The 25,792-nt window shown below is 44.6% G+C and overlaps 2 protein-coding genes across 3 annotated transcripts; one reads left to right on the forward strand and one right to left on the reverse strand.

Moving 5' to 3' along the window:
- Positions 1–1,105: 1,105 nt before the first annotated feature.
- LOC136519725 (calcium-dependent protein kinase 26-like) lies at positions 1,106–4,465 on the reverse strand. Of its 2 annotated transcripts, none has more exons than XM_066513099.1 (4): positions 4,252–4,465; positions 3,124–3,905; positions 2,709–3,005; positions 1,106–2,100 (listed from the first exon to the last, which is right to left on the reverse strand). In XM_066513099.1, the coding sequence occupies exons 2-4, from the start codon at positions 3,701–3,703 to the stop codon at positions 1,466–1,468; spliced, it is 1,512 nt and encodes a 503-aa protein (XP_066369196.1). In that variant the 5' UTR covers positions 3,704–3,905; positions 4,252–4,465; the 3' UTR covers positions 1,106–1,465. The 2 variants fall into 2 exon arrangements, with proteins under 2 accessions (XP_066369196.1, XP_066369197.1); XM_066513100.1 differs by having other exon boundaries at positions 4,248–4,465.
- Positions 4,466–20,673: 16,208 nt separating this feature from the next.
- LOC136520500 (nuclear speckle RNA-binding protein A-like) lies at positions 20,674–25,373 on the forward strand. The gene is made up of 7 exons (XM_066514042.1): positions 20,674–21,019; positions 22,198–22,319; positions 22,390–22,618; positions 22,717–22,778; positions 22,859–22,940; positions 24,758–24,893; positions 24,998–25,373. The coding sequence occupies exons 1-6, from the start codon at positions 20,836–20,838 to the stop codon at positions 24,868–24,870; spliced, it is 792 nt and encodes a 263-aa protein (XP_066370139.1). The 5' UTR covers positions 20,674–20,835; the 3' UTR covers positions 24,871–24,893; positions 24,998–25,373.
- Positions 25,374–25,792: the final 419 nt, after the last annotated feature.

Genomic DNA, 25,792 nt, shown 5'->3' on the forward strand with positions numbered 1-25,792 from the left:
TATTGATCTGACTACCCTCCTACCCCTTGGCCTTTGCGCACACTGCTTGCTGTCAGGTGCTCGTCGTCAACGACTTGCTCTATCGTTCTCTAGTTCTTTGAGTGTTTTGCCTCATCATATACTAGGCTGTGGGGACCTTGATCTCTTCTCTAGATCTCCTCGTTCTCCTCTTGGTGGTCATCCCCCTTTGAGGCTTCCTCCCCGAAATGGCGTTGGTGTTCGTCGGTTGGAACCCGGATGCTGTCATAGGCGATGCAACTCACGGTGGTCGTCGGTTTGTTCTCACTTTATGCCTTACAGGAGTTACAGCCTTCTAGTTGTCGTCTGTCGGGTCGACTTGCTTGCAGCTGATGTGAATTAGAGATCTTCAGGGTATGTTTTTTTTTTGAAACATTCAGAGTATGTCTTTGGTGGTGGCACAGGTCGTGAACGTGGTGTTTGCACTAGCTCCGAATGTACGATGAGCCTGTAGCTGAACCATGTTGTTGTGGTTGTTGCTGGCCTTGCTTTTGTTATTGGTGTTGTATCCTCCTCTCTTCCTCAATGTCAGTGGCGGATCCAAAGGGGGGGCTGGCGGGGCTCCAGCCCCCCTAATTTCTTGATTTCAATGCTAATTACTGTAGCAAAAACTTGATTTCACCGTTAAATCTTCATGCAAATCAACATCTCTGTTGTTTTAGCCCCCCCCCCTTATCCCGCATCCCACATCCGCCACTGCTCAATGTCATATACTTCTGTGACCTTTAACGGTCGTTCCTGTAATAGATGCTTTGCACTCTCTGTTAATGGTTTGCCGGAATATGTGGAAAATATATCTAGGTAGAGCCTCTCAGTTCTCTCGGTATTGATTAGAAAAAAAACTCTTATACCAACTTCCTGCTATTTATGGCCATTGTGAACTTTTGCACTGTCCTACCTCATTGCTGATTCACTTTTTGGCTTTTGCCTAAGACAAGACCCTGCACGTGTCAACAGGTTTTACATTTTTGGAATGCAAGGATTTCACAGAAATTCCACGGAAATCGGTTCATTATGGAAAACATAGAAAACAGAAAGAAAGAAAAAAAACGACATTCCAGCTTAAAAAAATGAAAAAACATGCACCAAATTTGAAGTCGAAGAGAACTCGACTGAGCGATTGCCTAGCACACCTTGACACTGACAAGTGCAACAATGGCAAAAGGCTCTAGCAGTACCTTGCCTGATTGGTGCACACCACACCATCCATCATGACAACATGCAATCACATCAGCACTCTTTAATTTAATCTATTACCACTATAACAGCATTGTGTGTATAAATATATATTATACAAGTCCAGGCTACACTCTCTACCTCCCATCTTATCCACTCAATTCACCTCACCCTCAGCAGCTTTGCATTGCATCGCGCTTTACAGGCAAAGAACGGCCAAAGCACTATCCCAGCTCGCGCTGGCGCCGCGTGGAACACCACAATGCTATCGCTAGCACACGAGGGAGGCCCGGAGCGAGTGCGTCGTGGAGAAGTTGGTGCAGGACGCCCAGCGTATGACGGACTCCGACACTGCCACGTCCAGGTGCTCCCGCCCACCAGCGCCGATCGTGTGGTTCCGCCTGCCGTTGACGCCGACTACACCCCGCGACGTGGCCCCCTTCGCCGTCCTCAGGGATAAGGCAGCCACCGTCGCGTCGCAGGGAGCTTTCTCGGCCGACAACGATGGTTCAGGCTCACTGCAATCTTGCGCGCAGAAGAACGAGAAGCTCGGCATGGAAGACACGGGCAACGGGAACCCTCCGCCGGGCGGTTCACAGGCCCCGCCGAACGAGAACCCGGAACCACCGGAGGTGGAAGCCGGGCAGGAGGACGGGGCCAGGTCGGTGACGAACGCCGAGAAAGACGACCTGCAGGCAGCGGCAAAGGTGGGCGAGCACGCCTCGTCCTCCGGCATGCCTTGGCAGGTGATCGCCCCGCCCGTGTTGAAACTCACGTCCCTGCTCCGTGACGCTAGCGGCATGGAGAAGGAGCATGAGCCAGGGTCCTCCCGCCAGAGGCCGATCTCGTGACAATGACTGCATGAGTCTTGTGATTGGTCCGCGTGTTCTTGCATCCACGGATGCTCTGCATAGGAAACATTTGTTTAGATTAGAAGAAAATTAAAATCCACATGGGCAACGGCTGCTATGGAATGGGGGAGAAACCATCATTAACAAACAACAGCTGATCTGTACTGTAAGGTCCTGAAATGATGCCATGACAGCCAACCAAACCAGAGTACCAGACTCCATGAAGGGTGGAAGAATGAATCGGCAAGCTTAAAGGTAACATGAACCAGAGAGAGGGGAATTTAAAATCTCTGTATGGTAGCGGCAGATCTACCAGAACATGACCCTACCACAAAATGGCGATGGCTGCAATGACACCTGTCCTATTCCCAGCCTTGCAAGATTATATTACAAAACACCAGCAGCTTGAGCTGGTGCTAGCTCAGAGCTTAGCAGCAAAACTACTCTACAATGCTTTGTTCGATTTGTAACGTAAACTAGCAAAAAAGAGTTTCGAGGAACTAAACAAGGCTGGACATATTTTCGTTGATCTCTATATATGGTGGACAGCTCAATTGCCTGAATCTATTTGCAAGAATCATGAATCAGATGAAGATATGAAGGAAAATACTGGAAATTTCAAATTGGTGGTTTCGGAAACAAACAGATGAATCCATGCCTCACCTAGAACCTGCTTGGCCGTGAGCCGTTGTCTAGGGTCGCGCCTTAGCATCCCAGTGACTAGCTCCTTGGCCGAATCAGAAACCCTATCCCATGGATCAGAAGGGAATCGCAGCTCCATCGATCTGATGCACTCGAAAATCTTGGACTTGGTTTCCCCCCAAAATGGGGGGATGCCACTCAGGAGGATGTAGAGTATGACCCCCGCGCTCCAGACATCCGCGGCCTCATTGTATCCACCGGAGAGCACCTCCGGCGCAATGTAGAACGGGCTGCCTACCATGCCGCTCAACCTTCGACCTGACAAAAACCCATCATCATCAGATTCTGATTTTAGTTCCCAAAGACAGAGTAGCATTGACTAAGTGTGTCTTCCATAGAAATAGAATTGAAATCATTGACCAGACACAAACCGTACCAGGCTGGATATAGGTTGCGAGTCCAAAGTCAGCGAGCTTGATCGGCGACGAGGGCGACTTGCTGACGAGGAGGATGTTCTCGGGCTTGAGGTCCCGGTGCACGATCCCTTTGCTGTGGCAATGCGCGACGACCTCCATGAGGTACCGGAACAGCACGGCCGCCTCGTGCTCAGAGAAGCATCCGCGCTCCTCGAGTCGGTGGAAGAGCTCCCCGCCGGCGCAGAGCTCCATGACGAGGTGCACGGAGTCGCGGTCCTCGTACACGGCCTTGAGGTCGACGACGTTGGGGTGGCCCGCGAGGCGCGCCATGACCTCGATCTCGAGCTTCACGCCGCGCACGTCGTCGGGGGACAGGAGGCGGCCCTTGGCGATGGACTTGCAGGCCAGCGCCTCGCCGGTGACGAGGTCGGAGCAGGAGCGGATCACGCCGAACTGGCCCCACCCGAGCTGCGGGCCCAGCGCGTACCGGTCCTCGAGGGAGGAGACGTGCGCCGCCTCCAGGAACGCGCCCCGCAGCCCCGGCGCCTTGTAGGAGTTGTACTTGGCGTCGCCGACGCCGCCGCACCCGGCGGCGGCCATCGCGCTGAGGTCCCACACGCTGGCGAACCCGGCGATACCGAGAACTCCGCCGCCGCAGACCGCTCGCTCCCCCACCTCCGCCGCGAATCTCCAAGCCCGCCGCAAGCGAGGCTCCCGAATCTCGCGGCCTCAGCTCAGGTCAGCTGCGCCCTCCCTCCCTCCCTCGCTCCCTCCACGGGCATTCCGCGCTCGGCTGCCGAATCTGCGGCGAGGAAAAACAAAACAGCAAGGCTTTTAGCTCTCGAAACCCCAAAATCGCGGCTTTGCCCTGCAGGAAAAAAAAACAGGAAAATCCAGCAACGCCGCCCCGCGAGCTCGGGACCCGGAACACCCGCGGCGGAATTCAAAATTCCCACCGCGGGGGAGCGCAGAACGCCCGCGGAACCCGCGCGGCCGGCAGCGGAGTCCCCGGCCGAGCGCGGGCGGACACGACTGGGCGCGCAGAGCAGATCGAGCCGCGTCTCGCTCGGAACGGCCTCGAAACCGCCGCGCCCGGCCTCGGAGAAACAGGTAGTATACGCTAGGAACTAGGAAACGCACTCACTCACCCGCGTCGCTCGTGGCCGCCGCCGGCCGCGGGGTCAGCTCCTCCGAGGGCCGAGGCCGAGCTCGCGGCTTCGCGGCACTCCGCCGCCAGGCGGCAGCGCAGAGAGGGCGAGGGGAGGTGGTGGTGACTGGTGATGGTCCGCTCCGCTCCGCTGGTGGTGGGGAGGCGCCCCCACTCTTTGATAGGGCAACAAGTAGTAGGAGCAGCAAAAGGAGCCCCCGCTATTAAGCTTTGTTTATCCATGGCTTATCTCGCCTTTTTTTAAAAAAATATATTTATATCTTACGCTAAGCTTGGAGGTTTGCTCTTGTTTGATCTTGCTAATATAAAGTTCGAATTCCTTTTGGTAGAATTTGGGGATGAGGGGGGGTTGAATTGAATTGTTCCAACGTGGTTGGTCGGGTTTGATTTCGAATTAGGTGTAGTGGTTGGACTTTGGAGGGACAAGGGGGCGGGCGTGCATACTTGGGTGGTTTTAAAATTTGTGCTGCTTTTGCTTTCCGTTGCTTCTCTTCTCTTCTCTTCCCTCGAAGTAACTGTACGCTGTGGGATTCGGTGCCCTGCCATGTCGGGCGGGCCGATCTGCCTGCCTGCCATCCTGCTGCTGAGGCCTCGTTTAGATAGTAAATTTTTGCAATCTGGACACTATAGCACATTTCGTTTGTATTTGACAAACTTTATCCGATTATGGACTAACTAGGCTTAAAAAATTCGTCTCGTAATTTACAACCAAACTGTGCAATTAGTTATTTTTTTACCTATATTTAATGCTCCATACATGCGTCCAAAAATTGATGTGATAGAGAGAGTAAAAAAACTTGGAATTTTGAGGCAATGCCTAGTGTGAAATGTATCGCGTCACGCAGATCGTCAGTTAACGACGGCACATGCACATGCACGTATGTGGTGTGTGCTTGATCCAGTAATATTCCAGGTTTTATGTTGCTTTCAGTTTTTGTTGTTGCTGAGCACACTGTTTTCTACGGCTGGGAGAGTGATGCATGAAACAAGCGTGTTCCCTCGCCGAGCAAGTGGCTTGATTTATGTAATTGTTGATTTAAGACAAGTCGAACTTTTAAAATTTAATCAAATTTATAAAATAAAATATTTATATTTATCTCTCTAAATAAGGTCAACTATAAAAAAATATTGTATAACCAATACTAATGATATTTCTTTGGCTTCGTAAACAAGCATTAGTATTTTTTGGTCAGGTTCGCTTGTCTTATAATTCGTATTTTTCAGCTTGTTTTTTCAGCAAGGACAATGTTTTTCTCTCACAACAAATCAGCCAGAATAATATTTCGGCTTGTTTTTTCAGCGAAGCGAACGGAACCTTTCTAAGGTTAGTCAAACGTGAAATTGTTTGACTTCTTGTGGAGTAAGAATTGCAATTTTTTTAGACACAAGAAGTATCTTTGTCGACTCATGAGCTACGTCGTTGTGTGCGGTGTGCTCCCTAAATTCCAGAGCACACTGCACCCTAAATTCCAGAGCACACGTGTCATAGGTGTTCACAGTTGTCAAAAAACTGTCTCTAGTGATTCTTTTTTTGTATTTGACCAATTTTTAAGTATGGTTCTTTTATAAATGTTTGTTTTGGACGAGTGAGAAAGTCCTACAAAATAGGGTTATGTGTAAAGTTGGCATTTACGCTAGTTAGGCTCCGTTAGGAGGCATGTGTATGCTACCTTTTTAAATAATGGTTGATTTGTAATCCATAAAAATGACAATGACCGCGCTGTTGTTGGGACCGTTGCGACAAGAAAAGAGTTCACGCAATAATGGAGCTAAGTGCAATGTTGAACGAAAATAGTACGGTGTACTGTAAACAAACAGGGCCCAAGCTTTCAAACAAATTTATTATTGCATCAAGTTCTTGGCCCCACACGAGAATGCAAACACAAAAGGCCTAGCGGAACAAACAAAAAAAGACAGGGCCCAATCTCTCAAATTATATAGCCTAGTTGGTGATTTTCTGGATGGATTAGTTTACCAGTATTAAAAGAGGTTGCTCAAGACCAAACAGCTACATTCACCCGCTATCCTATTTAGCGCCTCTCTGGCAGAGCTTCTCAATATGTTTCACTTTTAATTTCTCTATTTTATAAGGTGAAGTTCCCCCAAACACTAGCTCTAGCTCATGAAACGACTTTGCGAGAGAAAGTACGGAGAGGGGAAATCGTTTTTTTAAGGCCCGGTTTGATTCTCTAGTCCATAGACTAAAAGTTTTAGTTCACTTTAGTCCATGAACTAAAAGTGGACTAAAGTGGTGTTTGATTCCTTAAACTAAGGTGGACTAAAGTGGAGAGAGAGGGCAATAAATGAGAGGCATTGATGTCCTCAACACCTTTTAGTCCATTTTAGTCCAGTTTTATGGACTAAAGGACTAAAGAATTTTAGTCCACTTTTAGTCCAAGTGTTTGGCTGTTTAGTCCAACTAAAGTGCAGATTTTAGTTCAAAATGCTTTAGTCCATAGGAACCAAACACCCTCTGATAATAGAAGGATAAAGCAAGTGTATCTTTTCTGTAAATGTGTTTAGTTGATGTAAATGTGTTTTTAGAAGAAATGGTGTTGCCTCGTATCGATTAAGGAGTCAGCATTATAAGTTGCTCCTCCCTTAGTCCTCATCCTCAATGCAAGTGGGTGCTCTAGACAAGCTGGATGCGCGCGTTCATGAGCTACATACTATACCCGACATAATCATTCGCCTTTTTGTGGCACTATATTTCCGATGGCAAGAGTTATGTATATGACATGTTTGACATAGATTTTTGAATGGTCTATTATGACTCTTTTGGAAGCTATAATTTCATATAAATCGTATAGAATTTTCACATCAATCAGTTTATTTTCACAAGAAATTTTAGAAAAAAATAGAAACCAAGAAAAATTCTGGTATTTCATGAAGGCCTTAGTAATGGACAACTATGATATCCAGCCTTTTGCAAAAAAAGAACCTGCGTCACTTCTAGGAATTGCTGTCGGAGATTATTTATGATGAACAAAAGATAGCTTCCTAATAAAATGGGACAACGATATGCAAAATGGAAACAAAACAATGAATTGGCTTGTTGGATTTGATTTAGGGGTGTTCCTGGGACTAAAGTTTAGTTCGTGTCACATCGAATGTTTGGATATCTTTTTTTTTAGAGAATGCGCTTAGGCGTGTATTTCGTTAAGGGGATATCAATTAGGAGGACTAAACATGAGGTAATTATATAAAACTAATTGCATAAAACGTGACTAAATCTCGAGGTGAATTTATTAAGCCTAATTAATTCATGATTAGTATATGTCTAATGTAGCATTATATTCGCTAATCATAGGCTAGTTAGATTTAATAGATTCGTCTCATAAATTAGTCTTCATTTATGTAATTAGTTTTATGATCAGTCTATATTTAATACTCATAATAAACATCTGATGTGACAAAAAGACTAAACTGTAGTCGCCAGCATTGCAAGTTGCTCCTCGTCCTCATTAGCTACGCATATATTTAATCTCGGTATATGTCTTTTATCCATTTATTTACTTACTACTTAGCGCTATATTCTCGATAGCAGGAGTTATGTTTAGGCCCCGGTTGACGTACGATCTTTTTAAATATACGGTTGCCATTCGTAGTGGACAACGTGGTACTTGCCTTTTTTAGGAAAATTAATAGGCTTCTTTTACAGGCGGGTTAAGTTCAATTTACACCCTTCAACTTGCAGCAAAGTTCAGATTTCAACCTCGAACTTTAAAACAGGACAACTTTGGTCCTCCAACTCTCGAAAAAGTTCAACTTTCAACCTTGTGGACGGTTTTGCGGGTAAACAGTAACTTTTGATATTTTCGGGAGCGCCGAAATTTTATATTATTTTTTCGAGCATCTTAACGTCCTCAAATGAAAAAACTCAAAACTATAAAGTTGTAGATCTCATCGAGGTCTACAATTTACATATAAAAATTATCTTCATCCAACATCGTATTGAAGGGTTTTCTATTTTTTTAAATTTGAATCTCATCACGCGATAAAATATGGTGCTGAAATTTTATATTATTTTTTCGAGCATCTTACTGTCCTCAAATGAAAAAACTCAAAACTACAAAGTTGTAGATCTCATCGAGGTCTACAATTTACATATAAAAATTATCTTCATCCGACATAGTATTGAATGGTTTTCTATTTTTTGAAATTTGAGTCTCATCACGCGACAAAATTGTTTCACGCGTGATGAGACTCAAATTTCAAAAAATAGAAAACCCTTCAATACGATGTCAGATGAAGATAATTTTTATATGTAAATTGTATACCTCGATGAGATCTACAACTTTATAGTTTTGAGTTTTTTCATTTGAGGACAGTAAGATACTCGAAAAAATAATATAAAATTTCAGCATCATATTTTATCGCGTGATGAGACTCAAATTTTAAAAAATAGAAAACCCTTCAATACGATGTCGGATGAAGATAAATTTTATATGTAAATTGTAGACCTCGATGAGATCTACAACTTTGTAGTTTTGAGTTTTTTCATTTGAGGAAGTTAAGATGCTCGAAAAAATAATATAAAATTTCGGCGCTCTCGAAAATATCAAAAGTTACTGTTCACCCGCAAAACCGACCAGAAGGTCGAAAGTTGAACTTTTTTGAGAATTAGAGGGTCAAAGTTGTCCGGTTTTGAAGTTTGAGGTTGAAATCCGAACTTTGCTGTAAGTTGAAGGATGTAAATTGGACTTAACCCTTTACAGGCTGTTGTCCCCAACACGATTATTAACGCATCACGCACGGTAACGAGTTGAGGCCAAAACACTCGCGAAATGATCTTTTACTGATCATGCAAAGTGAAAATCTGAGTGCTAGCGGGACCAAAGAAAACCGGGCCGGATCGATATGATGTAACCGGTGACGCGAGCGTACCTACGCTACGTACGTGTTCTCGCCGATTGGTGGTTGGCATCGTCCATCGCCTCCTTTTGGTTTGCTGGATTTTGTTTTCTTAGCGTAGACTCCTAGTGTATAAATTGTAGTATCTGTGCTTTACATAATATACTCATACCATTCTACATGCACATCCTTAGAAGGTGCAACCTATACACTTCAAACGTTCTTCTGGAGATCACTAAAGCCACACGAGCCTCATAGAGAACAAACACATCGTAGTTCCATTGTAGCGCTACGTAAATGTCCAGAACCTACATGAAACATATGTGGGGGAAAAAAACCCTACGACACCCGTTCATCCCACCTGTGAATCGAGCCTGTGGGCACGCTCCACAACCGGAGACGTAGCCATCGCGCTACGAGCGCGTTCGCTGGTTTGCTGGATTGGTTCAAGTGAGAGGTACGTGCATTTCACAAGTTGCCCCAATTAAGTCCATACCAAACCGTGTCGTTGGTAGCCAAAAAAAAAAAACGTCGTCCCGGCTCGGATTGCCAATCGCCACTTGCGTAGTCGTCATGCTGTCTCTGTCTCGCTCTCGGAAAGCAGGTGCTGGACCCCTGGTCAGCGCCGCCCAAAAGCGAGAAAGCGAGAGGCGGCATGCAGATGCAGGCAGCCGGGCGAGGTGCACTGGCCGCTGCTCGATCACTCGCTGCAATGCAACCCAGCAGCAGGCCACCGGCGTTAACGTTGCGGCGACGAGCCGACGACGCCAGGTCGTCTGGGGGGCTTCTGGCTGCCAGCGTTCACGTAATCACGTGAAGCCGGGGGACACTGCTGTACAAAAGTGAACTGATGTACACAAGTGGGTGCGGTGAATCCAATCCTATATGTGTTCCTTCTCATGCTCGGCCGTTTTTGGTACGTAGTTGCTCGCCATGAGTACTGCTACAAGACGCCAATGGCAAACATTCTGTACATAGTTTTTTTTTTGGCAGAGCTCTAGGTATAAACTGGCTTCAGCTCTTGATTATTTTGGTGGAGTCAATGCAAAGCACTTTGTGAAAACGTTATTAGCCAAATGGTTTTATAAAGTATTTCAAAGAGCAAAAGCTTATAGAAGCTTTTTTTTTGTTTCGGCTCCTAATTCAAAAGGTGCTACGGTCCCTTGGTGGTTTTAAAGAGCGAGTGAAGTGGTTTCTTGGCACCCCTGTTCTGTATGACTTCATGAGATGCTGAAGTCGGACTGGTTTTGGAAGCCTTGCCAGAGGGGTATATATTTTTGGGAAACATTTGGCGATATGACGCGTGGCAATATGATGTGTCTTCTTACTCGTGGCAATATGATGTGTCTTCTTACTCATTTCGAAAGATACCGATAAGCGGTTGCTTTAATTAGGAATCACGGATAATTTGGAATGAAATTAGACCACGGATCCGTGTCAAACGGTCATCGAAAAATGGCTCTTACAAGGAGCCTGAGCTGTTCTTTACCAAGAACAGGAGCCATGTGGAACGAGCATCTAAAAACGACTCCTTACGCAAGGAGCACGGAGGAGCTGCTAGAACCATTTTTTAACCGAGGCCCAGAGCTGTACTAAATGATCATCTAAAAATGGCTTCTATGGGCTCCCCTTCAGGAACTTGATACAAATTATTACAAAACTACCACCGGAGCTATTTTTGCCGGAGAAATTGCCCCAAAAGAGAACCCGGAGTCCAGCCTAAATGACCCTAATATTTACTTACATGAAGGGATAATGTGTCACAAATGAATGTTAGTGTATGGTGTAGCAAGTTGACGTGAACAACTAAACACATGTTAATAGATGGCGTGGCTCACTAGCATGAAAATATAGCTTTTGTGAAGAGATAACTATTATAATTACATGTGCTATGGAGCTACTAGTTTCATATTGATTTTACATGAAGAGATAGGTATGATAGTGGGGTTTGTAAATACTATAAGCTATATATAAAAGCGTCCTTGATTACTTTTTGAAAGAAGAAGAAGAAGAATAAGCTCTAAGTGCAATGAGCACTACTGGTACTTTGATTTGTTGTAAGTGGCCTGCACGGAGAATAATTCGGGTGATTGCGATGATGGTGTCTTTGAGATCCTGGGCGTGTTGGTTGGAGTTCAAAGTGGAGCAACACAGCATTTTATATTCTCATTTTATTAAGCCATTTTTTTTGGAATATGTGGTAGTAGGGAATCTAGATACTGGATGCCGGGACGCGTTGGTGGTTGGTGTATCGCATTGCACCTAGCTGCGGCACTAGCACACATCTTTGTATTTAGGGAAAATTGTCTGTCGGACATCTAAAGTGATGATCCTTTACTGGTGGACATCTACTTTGGAGCATTTTACTAAAAGACACTCTGGTTCGTTGAAATTAGGTCACAGGACACTGCGCCCCGGTTTTAGCCAGTTGAGGAGAGAGAAAACTTTATTTGTATATCCGGTGTCCCTGAACCACACTTGGGTCCGCCCCTAACCTGGTCTGGTAGGACCCATAAGAACCTGTCCGTTACCCGGCAGTTAACTATCTCACTCTCCTTCTCCGTCTCCACGATAAAGGCAGCGGCGGCGGGCGCGCGGGCACATCGACGGCGGGCTAGCATCGTCGACACGAAAAAGCAAGCACAGGCCCGTTGAAAATGGCGACAAGCTCAGGCACTTCATCCTCGACAGGTTCGCGTGGAGCAAGAGAGGCTCATCCACTGTGCCCTTTCTGCAGGACATCGACGGTTGTGGAGCGGACGTCCAGAACCCAAAATAACCCAGACAAGCAGTTCTACACTTGCAAGAATCGTGACTGGGTGAGTTATTTGCATTTTTTGCTGGTCCATTTTGGCATTTTCAAATCGGATCTAGGGTTCATCCCAATGTTGTGTTCTTCGACGTGATCCGGGCAACGCGCAATGCAATTTCTTCATGTGGAAGCCAGTGAGCGCAGGAGATGGCGTGGGTGCTGCAGCAGTGATGGCCGGCTTGAAGGCTTTGGGGAATTCTGTGTTGAACTTGAACAATGTTGTACCAGCTCTAAGGGTTGATGTGAGTAGAATAGCTGGAGAGCAGAGAGTTCTTAGGTGGATGAATGTGGCCAGTGTGTTTGTAGGAGTTGTATGCTTTGTTGCCATGTGCATGTTATTGTATAACCAAACATGAACTTAGCTTTGTAATGTTTGTGAAATGAATAAAATGCAGTTATGTGGCATTGCCCAGGTTAATAAATTTTTAGCATGACCAACTTGAATAAGGTCAGCAACATACAACAAGTAACAATAGCCTTGTATTCACTATATTACCAAGCCTTCAAGTTCACAAGAATACATTACCAAGTTCACTACATTACCAAGTTCTGCCAAGTTCATATGCCAGATTACAATACCATGTTTAATACATTACAATACCAAGTTCTGCCAAGTTCATATGGCACAGGTGGCTCAAAAGCACATAAAAGCACATAATTCAAAAGCTTTCTTCTCTTCCTATGTTGCTTGCAGTGCCTAGACATCCATCAGGGCCCTCTTGCTTGAAGGAGAAGTTGGAGGAGAAGTACTACATCTAGGTGAGCTACGACGTTGTTTGGGACGGCCGACAAATGGCCTTAGATAAGGTAATGGGTGGATGGGAGGACAACTTTGTACATATGTTTTCTTGGAAGAGAGAGATGGAGAAGAGGAGTCCTAGCAATGTTGTAGAGATTGAGTGGGAGGTTGTTGATAAGAAGAGAAGATTCAGTAGGATGTTTGTAGCACTGAAGCCATGCATTGATGGCTTCCTCCAAGGTTGTAGACCTTATCTAGGAATTGATTCCACAGTTTTAACAACAAAGTGGAAGGGGCAGTTAGCAACTGTAATAGGGATTGATGGCCACAACTGGATGTTTCCAGTGGCCTATAGAGTATTTGGCAGTGAGACCAATGAGAATTGGGAATGGTTCATGAAGATGCTGCACAAGGCTATTGGATCCCCACCTAGTCTTATTATTTCAATTGATGCAGGTATGTTTCCTTCATTGTTTGATGCAGTGTTTCATCCCATGCAGCCTGACATTGTTTCCTTTGTTGCTAACTGTAGGTAAAGGAATAGAGAAGGTTGTTACCAAAGTCTTCAGAAATGGTGTAGAGCACAGAGAATGCATGAGGCATCTTGTCAAGAATTTCCAAAAGAGATTTAGGGGAGAAGTGTTTAAAAGGAACTATGTGCAAGGTCCAAGTTTAGCACAACAAGCAAATGTGACTATGTCACCAACAGCATAGCTGAGACCTTCAACAATTGGATGAAGGAGCTGAAGTCCTTACCTATTGTAGAACTCATGGACAAGATAAGGCAGTTGATCATGGAGAGGTTTTGCACAAGGAGGCAGCTGGCCTCAAAGTTGTCTGGGTTCAAGATTTTGCCTCATGTCATGAAGGAACTACACAACAAGAGAAGAAATCTGAAGTACACCATTCACAAGAGTGGCCCAATGGTGGGAGAAGTAGGAGTGAATAAGGACGTAGTCCAATGGAGGTTCATTGTTGATCTGGACAAGAAAGAGTGCACTTGTAGAGGTTGGCAGTTAACTAGTCTGCCTTGTGTGCATGCCATAGATTTCATTGGCACAAGAAGAGTTGAATTGGAGGACTTTGTTGACCATCACTACTCTGTAGAAATGTTCAAAGCAGCTTATGCAACTGTTGTGCCTCCTATGCTAGGCAAGGAAGAATGGGAAAAGGTGGAAATTGGCTTCAAACTCCTTCCTCCTAAATGCAATAGAGCAGCAGGAAGACCAAGGAAGAGAAGGATGGTTGGAGTTGAAGAGGGTGGGTCAACCAGCAAGGGCACGAGAAGGTGTAAAATGTGTGGTGGACTTGGCCACCTCTAGAAAACCTGCAATGAAACTATCCTAGACCTTGATGCACCACCACCTGCACCACCAAAGAAGAAGAAAAGGACTTACAAGTCAAAAGTGGTTGAGATTATAGAAACCAGAGATGATCCATCTAAGAAGAAGAAGAGGAAACTATGTAGTAAGAAGAAGAAGACAACTCCAGCTGAGCCTACACCTCCTTATCAAACTATGCAGTAAGTGATCCATCTCTTGGCACTATTTTTTAGTTAGTTTAAAGGCATGACTAGTTTAAAACACGTTAACCACATGTTTCAACTTGCAGGGTTCCAAACTCCTCGGTCACTAGGAGGCAGGCCAAACAGCAAGTGGCAGATAGCCCAAGGACAGTGACTAGCAAGAGGGCCCTAATGGATGTCTAGGCACTTCAAGCAACACAGGAAGAGAAGAAACTTTTGAATTATGTGCTTTTGTGTGATTTTATGTGCTTTTGAGCCACCTGTGCCATATGAACTTGGCAGAACTTGGTATTGTAATGTATTAAACATGGTATTGTAATCTGGCATATGAACTTGGCAGAACTTGGTAATGTAGTGAACTTGGTAATGTATTCTTGTGAACTTGAAGGCTTGGTAATATAGTGAATACAAGGCTATTGTTACTTGTTGTATGTTGCTGGCCTTATTCAAGTTGGTCATGCTAAAAAATTATTAACATGGGCAATGTCACATAACTACATTTCATTCATTTCATAAACATTACAAAGTTAAGTTCATGCTTGGTTATACAATAACATGCACATGGCAACAAAGCATACAACTCCTACAAACACACTGGCCACATTCATCCACCTAAGAACTCTCTGCTCTCCAGCTATTCTACTCACATCAGCCCTCAGAGCTACTACAACATTGTTCAGGTTCAACACAGAATTCCCTAAAGCCTTCAAGCCAGCCATCACTGCTGCAGCACCCACGCCATCTCCTGCGCCCACTAGCTTCCACATGAAGAAACTGCACTGCGCGTTGCCCTGATCACGCCGAAGAACACAACATTGGGATGAACCCTAGATCCGATTTGAAAATGCCAAAATGGGCCAGCAAGAAATGCAAATAACTCACCCAGTCACGATTCTTGCAAGTGTAGAACTACTTGTCTGGGTTATTTTGGGTTCTCGACGTCCACTCCACAACCGTCGTCGTCCTGCAGAAAGGGCACAACGGCTGAGCCTCTCTCGCTCCACGCGAACCTATCGAGGACGAAGCGCCTGAGCCTGTCACCATCTTCAACTGACCTCTGCTTGCTTTTTCGTGTCGACGATGCTAGCCCGCCATCACCGTGCCCATGCGCCCACCCACGACCGTCGCCGCTGCCTTTATCATGGAGACGAGGAAGGAGAGTGAGACAGTTAATGGCCGGGTAACGGACGGGTTCTTATGGGTCCAACTAGACCAGGTTTGGGGCGGACCCAAGTGCGGTTCAGGGGCACCGGATGTACAAAATGAAGTTTTCTCTCTACTCAAATGGCTGAAACCGGGCCGCGGTGTCCTGTGGCCTAATTTCAACGAACCAGAGTGTCTTCTGACAAAATGCTTCAAAGTGAGTGTCCGCCAGCAAATGACCATCACTTTGGATGTCCAACCGATAATTTTCCCTTGTGTTTAATTTACAAAAGCAAAAGGACGTGGTTTGTGTGCATATCTATATATCGACAATGCTTTTAATTTCCTCCAATGCAACTTAGCATGAGTCACAGGTGTTGTTTAATCACATACTCCCCCCGTCTACAAAAGAATATAATTTTCAGTTTTCGAGAAGTCAAACAGTTTCAACTTTAACTAAATTTGTATAAAAGATACTAACATTCATGATATAAAATAAGTACCATTAGATTTAGATTCATCATGGAATCTATTTTTTCATAAAAAAATTGTTTGGAGACATAAATCCTAATAGTATTTACTGTAAAGTTGGTCAAACATAAGCTACCTTGACTGGCATGGTTTCTATAGTTACATTCTTATATGGACGGAGGGAGTACCTAGTACCTTTTTTAAAAACTATTCTCTCCGCTATATATCTAGACATTTGCACATGACTTTTGCTATATATCTAGACATGGCGTAGTATGTAGGTGCATAAAGAAGCTACGTATCTAGAAAGTCCAAATGACTTAATTATAATTTGAAACAGACGAAGTACCTAGTATTTTCTTCGTTCCAAAAAAATAATATTCTAATTTAAATGAAGTCATTTTTTTGAGTAAATCAAGTCATTTTTTATGTTGACTGAATTTATAGGAATAATATCAACACTTACATTGCTAGATATATTTCCTATAAAGATTATGTTAAGTAAACGGTACTCCGTATGTATTTGTTATCATAAATATTTGTATTTCTTCATACAGATGAGGTTAAATCTAAAACGATTTGCATTTTTAAAACGAGAATTATATATTTTTTGTTTGCTGCCAGCTTGGAGTATCTAATATTCGATTTCGACTGCAAGCAAGGGCGTCGCACCCAACCACATAGACATAGGACAAAATCAAAGCAATTCACCGTTCCCGTTCGTCCATTCCATGGGCGGGCACGAGACACGATGCACGGCGCTAGCTAACAGCAAGTCGGAGCCAATGCCACGTGGGCCTCCTCCGCTGGGCACGTGGGCGGGGACCAGGATGGCGGCGGCCGATGGGCCAACTATATATGGCCAACGGGTCGGCCCGGCATGGCACGGCATGGGCCCGTGCCAGCACAGCCCGATAGCCAACGGGCTGGCACGGCACGCCGTGCCTCCTGGGCCATGCCTCACAGGGCCATGGGCCTAGCCTTCGGCCCAGGCATGGCCCTATGGGCCAATTTCCGTGCCGGGCCGGCCCGCGAAGCATGACCAGAATCACGGGCCATGCCAGCCCACGGCCTGTTACTCTTTGCATTCACAAACAGATAACAGTTCACATTCATAGTCACAGATCATAGAATCAAAGTTTCATAATTCATACATTCAAAGTTCACATCATCACAGTTTCTTACATTCACAAAATCAAAGTCCAAAACTCCAAATGTCCGATACAATCACAGTATCATACATTCACAGAATTGAAGTCCAAATGTCTGATACATTCATAGATCACAGTTTCATATATTCACAGAATCAAAGTCCAAAGCCGACAGACAATAGAAATAACCAAAATGAGATGTTTAGTGCAATGCTGCCTCATTAAAAACATTTCTAGGTAAAACTCACCCTTGTGAAAAACCCTAGAAAAGAAAAAAGAGTGCAACCAGCTCTTAATTAACCATTGTTCAAATGATAAACAAGTCTTTCATAGTCACACACACCCTTTCACAGTCACAGATCACACACACACTTAGAAGTCAAGTCTCAACCTCAGTACCTCACTAAGTACCAGGAGCACCACCAGTAGGCCCATCTTCATCAAGGTACAAGTTCTGGAATGAGTCTTCAAGCTCTTAGTTGTCAACAACATGCTATTTCCTTTTTTCTCCTAACTCCCAGTCCTTTAAGCAGGTCAGCATCTCCACAGTCTCTGGTGACAAGCGACGTCGCTGTTCCTCAATTATCCTACCTGTCAAACTGAAACAAGACTCTGAAGAGACAGTAGATACAGGAACTAATATGATATCTCTAGCCATTATAGGCAGGACTGGAAAGGTTAGCTTATGGTCACGCCACCACAGAAGTAGGTCAAAATCATCCTCATAAGAAGTGACATTGTCACTGTCTAAGTAAGCTAATAGCTCACAAACTGCAGAAGTAGATGAAGATAAAGTGGCAGGGAGAGGGGAAGGACCAACAACACCTGATCCACGGCCAAAGATTCTTCCCCATGCCTACTTTTTCTTACCTGTATGATGTGATGGTTGTGCAACCCTTTGAGACCTAGCTACACCAAACTTGCTCTCATATTTGTTAAACAGTTTATACAATTCAGTTATGACATCAGCATAGTATGAACTATACTCGAAACTAGTGTATTCACCAAGTAATTGCAGCACATTAAAGAAACTTCTCATCTTAGCTCTAGGATCAAGAATGAATGCATATGAATATAACAGAGGTATGTCCTACCAATATTTAAGGAACTTAAGCTTCATAGGATATACAATAACTCTCAGATTATGATCTTTTTCACATGCATGCAAAATGAGAAGCAATCTCTAGAATATGGTGCAGAACAAGTAGACTTGTAGGATAATAAACACCAGACAGTACAATAGTGGAGTCATAGAAGAGTTCCAGAAACTCTAATAACTTCTCAGCAAAATACCAGTGATTTGTAGTCAATAATTGTGAACCATAATGGGAATTAATGAACACAGAAAATACATTCTTGTATGAAACCAAGTGTTTAAGCATCAGGTAAGTATAATTCCATCTAACATCCATATTCAAGCCAAACCTTCTAGGTCTAACACCCTTAACATTACAGTATTCCTTGAACAATGTAATTCTTTGATTAGAGGGATTTAAAAAGTTAATTGCAGTTCTAAAATCTTTTGGGCCTCCTCCGTTGGGCACGTGGGCGGGGACCGGGACGACGGCGACCGATGGGCCCCGGCCCACCCTCCCTGCTTCTTCAGCTCTGGGCGAGAATGTCAACAGGGCCTTTTGAGTTTTGATCACGGCCGTCGGCGGTGGATGGACGTGATCGACCTCTTTTGTCTTTTCACCTGTGCAGCCGGCAACGGGTGGGGTTAGTTGACGTCATTCCATCGGGCTTCGAGCCGTTGATGTCCGACAGACTACGGTACTCCTACTACTTTGTCTTTTTTTTCCGGTTGTCTCCAATAGGAGACCCAAATTCAAAATAGGGCTCCAACAGAATACCTATATCATCCAACAGAATAACTATACAGAAGACCTATTTTGGGTGTCAGGAGAGGTATAAGCCAAATCTTAGTATCCTCTCTCCTGTAGACCCATTTATAGAAAGAGTTCTCTTTTGTGTCTTGTTGTTGGAGAAGACAAAAAATATGTATTAAACCCTTTACCTACCCAAACATGGATTATGTCTTGTATTTTGGGCAATGGTTGTTGGAGACAGTTTAGCCCCGGACATTAGTATTAGTAAGGACAGTCTCAGGGCAAGTACAATAATGGATTTATAGCCAAGCTAGTTAGCATTTTTGCTGATGTGGGGGAGAGAAAAGATGAGAGAGATAGGAGAACTTGGCTGTTACTCTAGCACCGAGCTGGGCACTGAAGCATAGACATCTGCGAGCACAAACAATAGTGTATGCGAGGAGTAGGAAAGAAAAAATAGACATGGTATCACATAATAATAATAAACTTTTTAATAAACAAATAGGAGACACCTATTGTATGACTTGGCTCTTATAACTTGACTTATAGCCAAGCACTTAGCTCTATTATTGACCTTGCTCTCAATGAAAATTTCATCCAAGTTTCATTCACATTTAATAATGTGTCATGTAGGCATTTTTTATGACGTGGAACCATATTTAAGAAGACAGAGAAGAAATGAGTTTCATGGGGGATGAATCTCTCCTGACACAGTTACCGACTCGTAGTGAGTCATAGAATTAAATATCTATGAAACTCTAAATTGAAACTATGTATTTGAGAGTGGTTGTTTCATTCGAGTTTCATTTTATATTTGTTTGACGTGGCATTCTTGGAAACAACGCTACGAAACTTACCATAGAGACTGACCTAACTGCCCGGTTCATCTCTTGCGACACTTTTTTTGCAAGGGAATGGAAATAAATTGTTTTTTAAATTACTTTAAGATATTTTTCAAATTTAAATTTGTACTAGTAAAGAACACCAAAGTTTATGAGATATGTTCACTCAGGTGTCATAAATATTTTTACGGACAGAGAAGAAGAATTAAGGAAAAAAAAGAAATAGGAAGAGAAAAAGGATAAAGAAAAATGGCAAAATATTCAGTGCAAATCACATCTTCGGTGCAATCCATGAAAACCACATTAAAACCATACTTGGTGTGCATAGTTTCATTTTTTTTTTGAAAACTCCTAAGAATGATTTTACAAAGGGTTTTCACGATTGTATCGAAGATGTGGTTTGCAGTGAATATTTTACCAAGAAAAACAACGAGCACACGCTTCGGCTTCTTTCAAGCGTGATTGCACCAGCAAAGTTTGAGTACTGTTTTATAAGCCTATCTTCCTATGCAACCACAGCCAGCCTACAATCGGAAGTAGCCCAAAGCCCCCAAACGAACAGGTTGATGGATCCGCCGCCAAGGCAGTGAATCAAAAGTATTGGCTCAAACTGAGTTTTCTGAAGCGATGAGCATTATCATAGTCGAATTCGAACAGGATCAATTTTAGCATTTGCAAATTGCAAATGACCTTGAAATCCAACGTTCGACTCCATGCAAAAAAGATCAATTCTTCTTTGGGGATGCTCAGCGTGTTCGGCTCGACTCGGCTCAGCTTGTTTGAGTTTATTCTGTCTCACTAAATTTCTGTACCGTCTCTGTTATCTCAGTGACACGCTCCACGGCGGTTTTTTTTCCCCCTTCTGAGGGATGTGCAACATTTGAGGCCCAGTAGCAAAGGCCCGAATTCCGCGAGGCATCAGTAGGCCGTCGGGGGAAAAAAATTCAACCACCAATCGTGGCCCGTTGGCGTGATCCACCAACCCACCCGTCCACTCCAAAGTGCTCGTCGCAAAAGCAGTGGCAGTGGCACGCGATTCCTTCTCGTCTGCTTCTGCCTGTGCCTGCTCCCCCCACACGTCATTCCCCATCCGTCCGCCGCGGCTCCACCACCTCCAGTCCTCCACTGCCCCGCGCCCCGCTCCCGCTCCCGCTCCCGCTCCCGGACGGATCTCGAGGCTCGAGCCTCCCGGGGAGTGATGGCCGACGCGTACTGGAGGTACGCGGCCGCCGACCCGCGCCAGCAGCAGCAGCAGCCGCCGCCGCCCTCCGCCGGCGGGGGCGTCGCGCACCCGGGCATGGGCGGCGGCGCACCGCAGATGGCCCCCGCCCTGGGGCAGCAGCAGCAGCCCATGAAGCGACCCCGCCCCGCCGACTTCTCAGGTTCGCCTGCCTCTTCCCTTCCCTCGCCCTCGATCTGATGATCCGCGCGCTGCTGGCCTGCCTGCCCGCTCGATCTACCCGCTCCCGCTGGGCGCTTAGGGTTTTAGCGGTTCGCAAGCGGCGCCGCGCCGCGCCTCACGGCAATGCGCCGGTTCCGTTTAATTGTTTGTTCCCGCCCGCCCTGTACTGCCTGATGCGGTCTCGTTGTTTTCGCTCGACCTGCCTCTGTCAACGATGCGTCGAGGTGATGCCGTCTGTGTTGACTCCCTGCCGGAAGTAGGGGCTAGGGAAACGTCAGGCTTCTGTCTTGAATTCGGTGCCACGGAGCTGCGGGACCGGATCCAAAATGGTTACTTGCAGGATCTGTCACGATCTCTTCAGTACCACTGATGGGTCGCCTGGGGTTTTGTCAGATTTAGAGTGCACCTAAACCCCACTCGTAGATCTAGGACGCACCTAAAACCCACTTGTAGATTCAGGATGCACCTAAAACCCACTCGTAGATTCACGTATGCAGTTTAGGTGCTAAATGATTTAAGGTGCAGTGTGCGGATGTTCGAACCATTTGTCTACTGCAAGTTGCGTGAGCAAACTCTGGTCACTCACAGCGTGTTTGGTTTGCATCACCGAACCATTCCTTCCATGGCGTATGCTGCTGTTTGGTTTACGCTGTGGAATCACTTGTCCGTCACGGAGTTGTTCCACGTAGAGACTCCCGTGGGCTATACCCAAGGAACAGACACATTCCTCAAAAAAAAGTCAGATGACTCCATGCCTCACCGACCCACAAGTGGTTGGGGATGGGTATCCAAACCAAACAGGCTGTTAGATTGTCTATTTATGCTTAAGGTTAAATCATACTGCAACGTGCAGGCATGTACAGACCAAAACTGCAGTACCGTGGAACAAAAGTTCTTTCTGTCACACTGGCTTTACTACCTCTGGAGTCTGGAGCTAATGTAGTTCTAAGACTGTGAGTCACCTTGTAACCGATAAAAAGCATGAGCTAATGTCTGAGACTGTGAGACAACTTGTAATCGAGGAAAGTGATTGCAACACGAACAACTCTAGACCGTACTATCGTTGATAACTTAGCTGTATATAGGTGTTCCACAAAAATCTGGACAGCATTTTGGCTTGAACTCTATATTTACTGTTATGTTTTTTTCGTTGCATAGATGTACCCGGTGCACCTGACATGACTGGCTATTATCCACGTGATGAAGAAAGGGCAGGGTATCGTCCTGCTAGAGATACCGAGGCTCTTAACGCATCCTACGAACGTTTTCTTCGTACTGGGGTATCAACTGTTAGATTGTTGCATAATCGTCTTTCAAACACAGTCTGCTAATACTTATGTTGAACTTCAGCAAATTCAATCCTTTGGTGGTGGACCTGCTGGAGAACCTATTAGGCCTGCTGTGGGTGGCAATGCTGGCTACCCAGTTGATGATCGTTCGATGATGGCTGCTAGGGGTATGGATAGCAGAAATATTGGTTTCGGTGGTGGAATGCCAGAGCCACCCCTTCCACCTGATGCCTCAAACACCTTATATATTGAAGGCATTCCAACTGGCTGTACACGTCGAGAAGTTTCACGTATCCTTAGATATATACATCTTTTCCGCCACTCTCTTTTTCTAAACATTTATTTGCATAACTGCGATCAAGCATAGCTAGTCCTTCACTTCCCCCAGACATCTTCCGACCATTTGTTGGCTTTCGTGAGGTTAGGCTTGTAAACAAAGAACCGAAACATGTAAGCGAACTACTTATTTTTGTAGCCTTTGTCTCTTTTTTTATTGTCATTCATTCTTCTGACTACTTCGCTATTTGCAGCCTGGTGGTGACCCTATTGTCCTGTGTTTTGTTGATTTCGCGGAACCTACACAATCTGCTATTGCCATGGAGGCTTTGCAAGGTGAAACTGATGAACTTGACATGCATAGATACTTTCTGAACTATGTGAAGTTGACATTAAGCCATTGATCAGATTTACTTACTAAAGTTTGGTTGCATTAAGTCATACTCCACCCTTTTTCTTCTATGTTAAAACTATGAATACAATGTTCAGGTATTGGTCTAATCAGAATCCATTTTCCATGAATGCCTCAAGTTTGTCATGCATAATTTCGAGCTGAAACCTACCTTCTCTGTCTTTTCCTAGAAAGCACGTAGTGAACCTTTAAAACCTTGAACACCACTGTACATATAAATATTTGTAGTTTTTACATGGAAATGATACTATTACATTCATCAACTCATTGTTTTTTCATGGGATTAAATTTGATTATTTTTTCTACTGTATGATGTGATAAACTATTGCTCAGAGGTGTGTATTGCCAATTGTCAATGTCTCAATGATTGTCCAAATGACAAGTAACATAGAATGGAGGGAATAGCTATTTCTTTCTTGATTTTTTGTTCTATCTATATTTTTTATCCCGAGTGCTACTTTTTTCCTTCAGGATCCACATCCACATAGGCATATGTTGGGGTGGTAGTTTGGTGCCTTAGGCCAAGAGCCTCTTATTGGGATACAGTAGTTTCAAGTAATTATCCTTTATTTTGCTATAGAAGTAATGGCCAACCAAAGCTATTCGAAAAGAAGATATGTAAATCTTGTCAGTGTAGTACTACTCTAAAGTTCAGGAAAAATTTCTGCCACATGATCACTCAATCGGTTATTGATGCTTTTGCCATCTGATAAGAGTCATGTTCATTTGATAAAGCTTATTGTGCTGACCAGGGGCTTCACATTTTTCTACAAGACTTTCTACAAGACAACAACAGAAATAATGGGGACACCCTTGGCGTCACTGACACTTCACTGGCACCGTTGCTAGTTAAGTAGTTAGGGCAGTTCCAACCATGAAACTATGGGATAGTTTCCATACCTACCAATTAATATAGACACTACCCATAGAAACTGTACTCCCAATGGATAGTTTCTGCAAATAAAATTTTAATCCAATCATCTATCTTATCTCTCCTATCATCTACCTATCACAGTTCTTGCTATCTTGGTTCCCGTGTAGACATGGTTTCTTGTAGAGCAAGTATAATAAGGGGCTGTAAGCAGGCTGTAGGCTGACGTGGAGGAGAGAGGGAAGGAGAGAAAAGAGAAGTGGGCTCTTACAGCCAGCTTATGCGCAGGAACCAAGAAGTTCTGTGAGACAAACAAGTGGGCTGTAAGCTGACTAACTATTATACGAGTGGGCTGATAGATTGGCTGTAAGTTTCCATACAGCCAGCAGTCATCTATATTATTAGCCTTGCTCGTATAAGAAACCATTTCTTTATCTCTCCTCCTTAACTCCAATGCCGCATCAGCGTTTTGCTTACTTAGCACCTTAATTAATGCCATGGAAACCATCCATTGGGACTGCCCATATCTGTCCTTTGTCTGACCACCAGGTTTTAGTATCTGGTATATTACCGTGAGGGTGGGGTGGGGGCAGTCCACTTTGTGTTGTTTGCTAAGAGAGGTGGATGATTGGAGCCACTTAGACCATGTAAAAGGGACCAATGCCCAGATTTCTCCTGGCATTCGTTTCCAACCTTTGTAGCAAGATTGGTAATGCGGAGTTTGCCGTGCCGTCTTTCCAAGAATATGTTGAATAGAGTGTTGTTCCTATCTGCCGTGGGCTGTTTGTTAATTCACTTTGCATCCATAATCTACTATAGGTGCAATATTGACATGATGCTAATCACAAGGCTCCATGGTTGATTTTGCAGGCTATAAGTTTGATGAGCATGATCGCAATTCACCCAATCTGCGGCTGCAGTTTGCTCGTTTTACGGGTCCAAGGGGGAATTCAGGACCTGGTGGCGGTCGTGGTAGGCGATAAGTTCTTGGCGTTCCTTTTTCCAGGTGATTCACGGATTTTCTCATTCAACATATTCTCTCAAAGAACTGAAGTCAGAGTTTTCGTGCGGCGATAACATTAATCAATCTCTTCTGTCACTGTTTTGTAGGCCTGTTCGCAGCGAACACCCATGTGGGATGTTGTTTGTTTGATCATCGTTCCAGAGATATTACTCCATACTTCCATAGAAATAGGATTGGTAGCTTGGACCTTGTGGTTCCAGCGTTGCGACCCTGGTCTCGCTAGATGTTTTCTTGGCAGAATGCACTAGCTGAACATGGTAGGTCCAAACATATGTACCATCCCGCAGGCGTAATGCCTAATATCGCTGAAGTTGTTTGTAATGTGCTGATTTGTATCTTGAGGCAGGCTGGCCGTTTAATCTGTGGACTTGATGAATATTATTGACCTGGCTGCTGTTACATTTGAGAGTTTATCGCCGAATTTGTTTGGTAATGTATGCATCTCGTGTGTATTTGTACGCCCATGCGTCTATTTTTCCACACGCACAGCAGTCTCAGAACTGCTGTATGTGCTAAGTTGCAAGCTGGTTCATATTTTGGGCTAGCATGCCACCCATTGTATGGCTTACCGTGATGTTCTGGAAAGTGTTACAGGTAGTTTCAAGTGATGCTAGTGTTAGTAGTTTCTTGGAACGGAATTGCAAGCCGTTTTGTAGCGGCTTCCATGGTCAGTCGAACCTGATGAAATGTTCTCACTGGCCTTTGTGGAGATTGGAGAATTAACATGCGTGATGCCTTACGAAAATCGACAAATGGTAGTTGCGCATTTCTTTGAGAACCTGCATGCTCGTCTTGGTCAGTTTAATCGATATCGGACTCATTCTTTAATTTGTGGAGGGCGCTTGGTTTTAAATAAAGGCCTAAACCATTTAGCGGCAGGC

This window comes from Miscanthus floridulus, chromosome 18 (genome assembly GCF_019320115.1).
Source record: "Miscanthus floridulus cultivar M001 chromosome 18, ASM1932011v1, whole genome shotgun sequence".
NCBI classification, from domain to species: Eukaryota; Viridiplantae; Streptophyta; class Magnoliopsida; order Poales; family Poaceae; genus Miscanthus; species Miscanthus floridulus.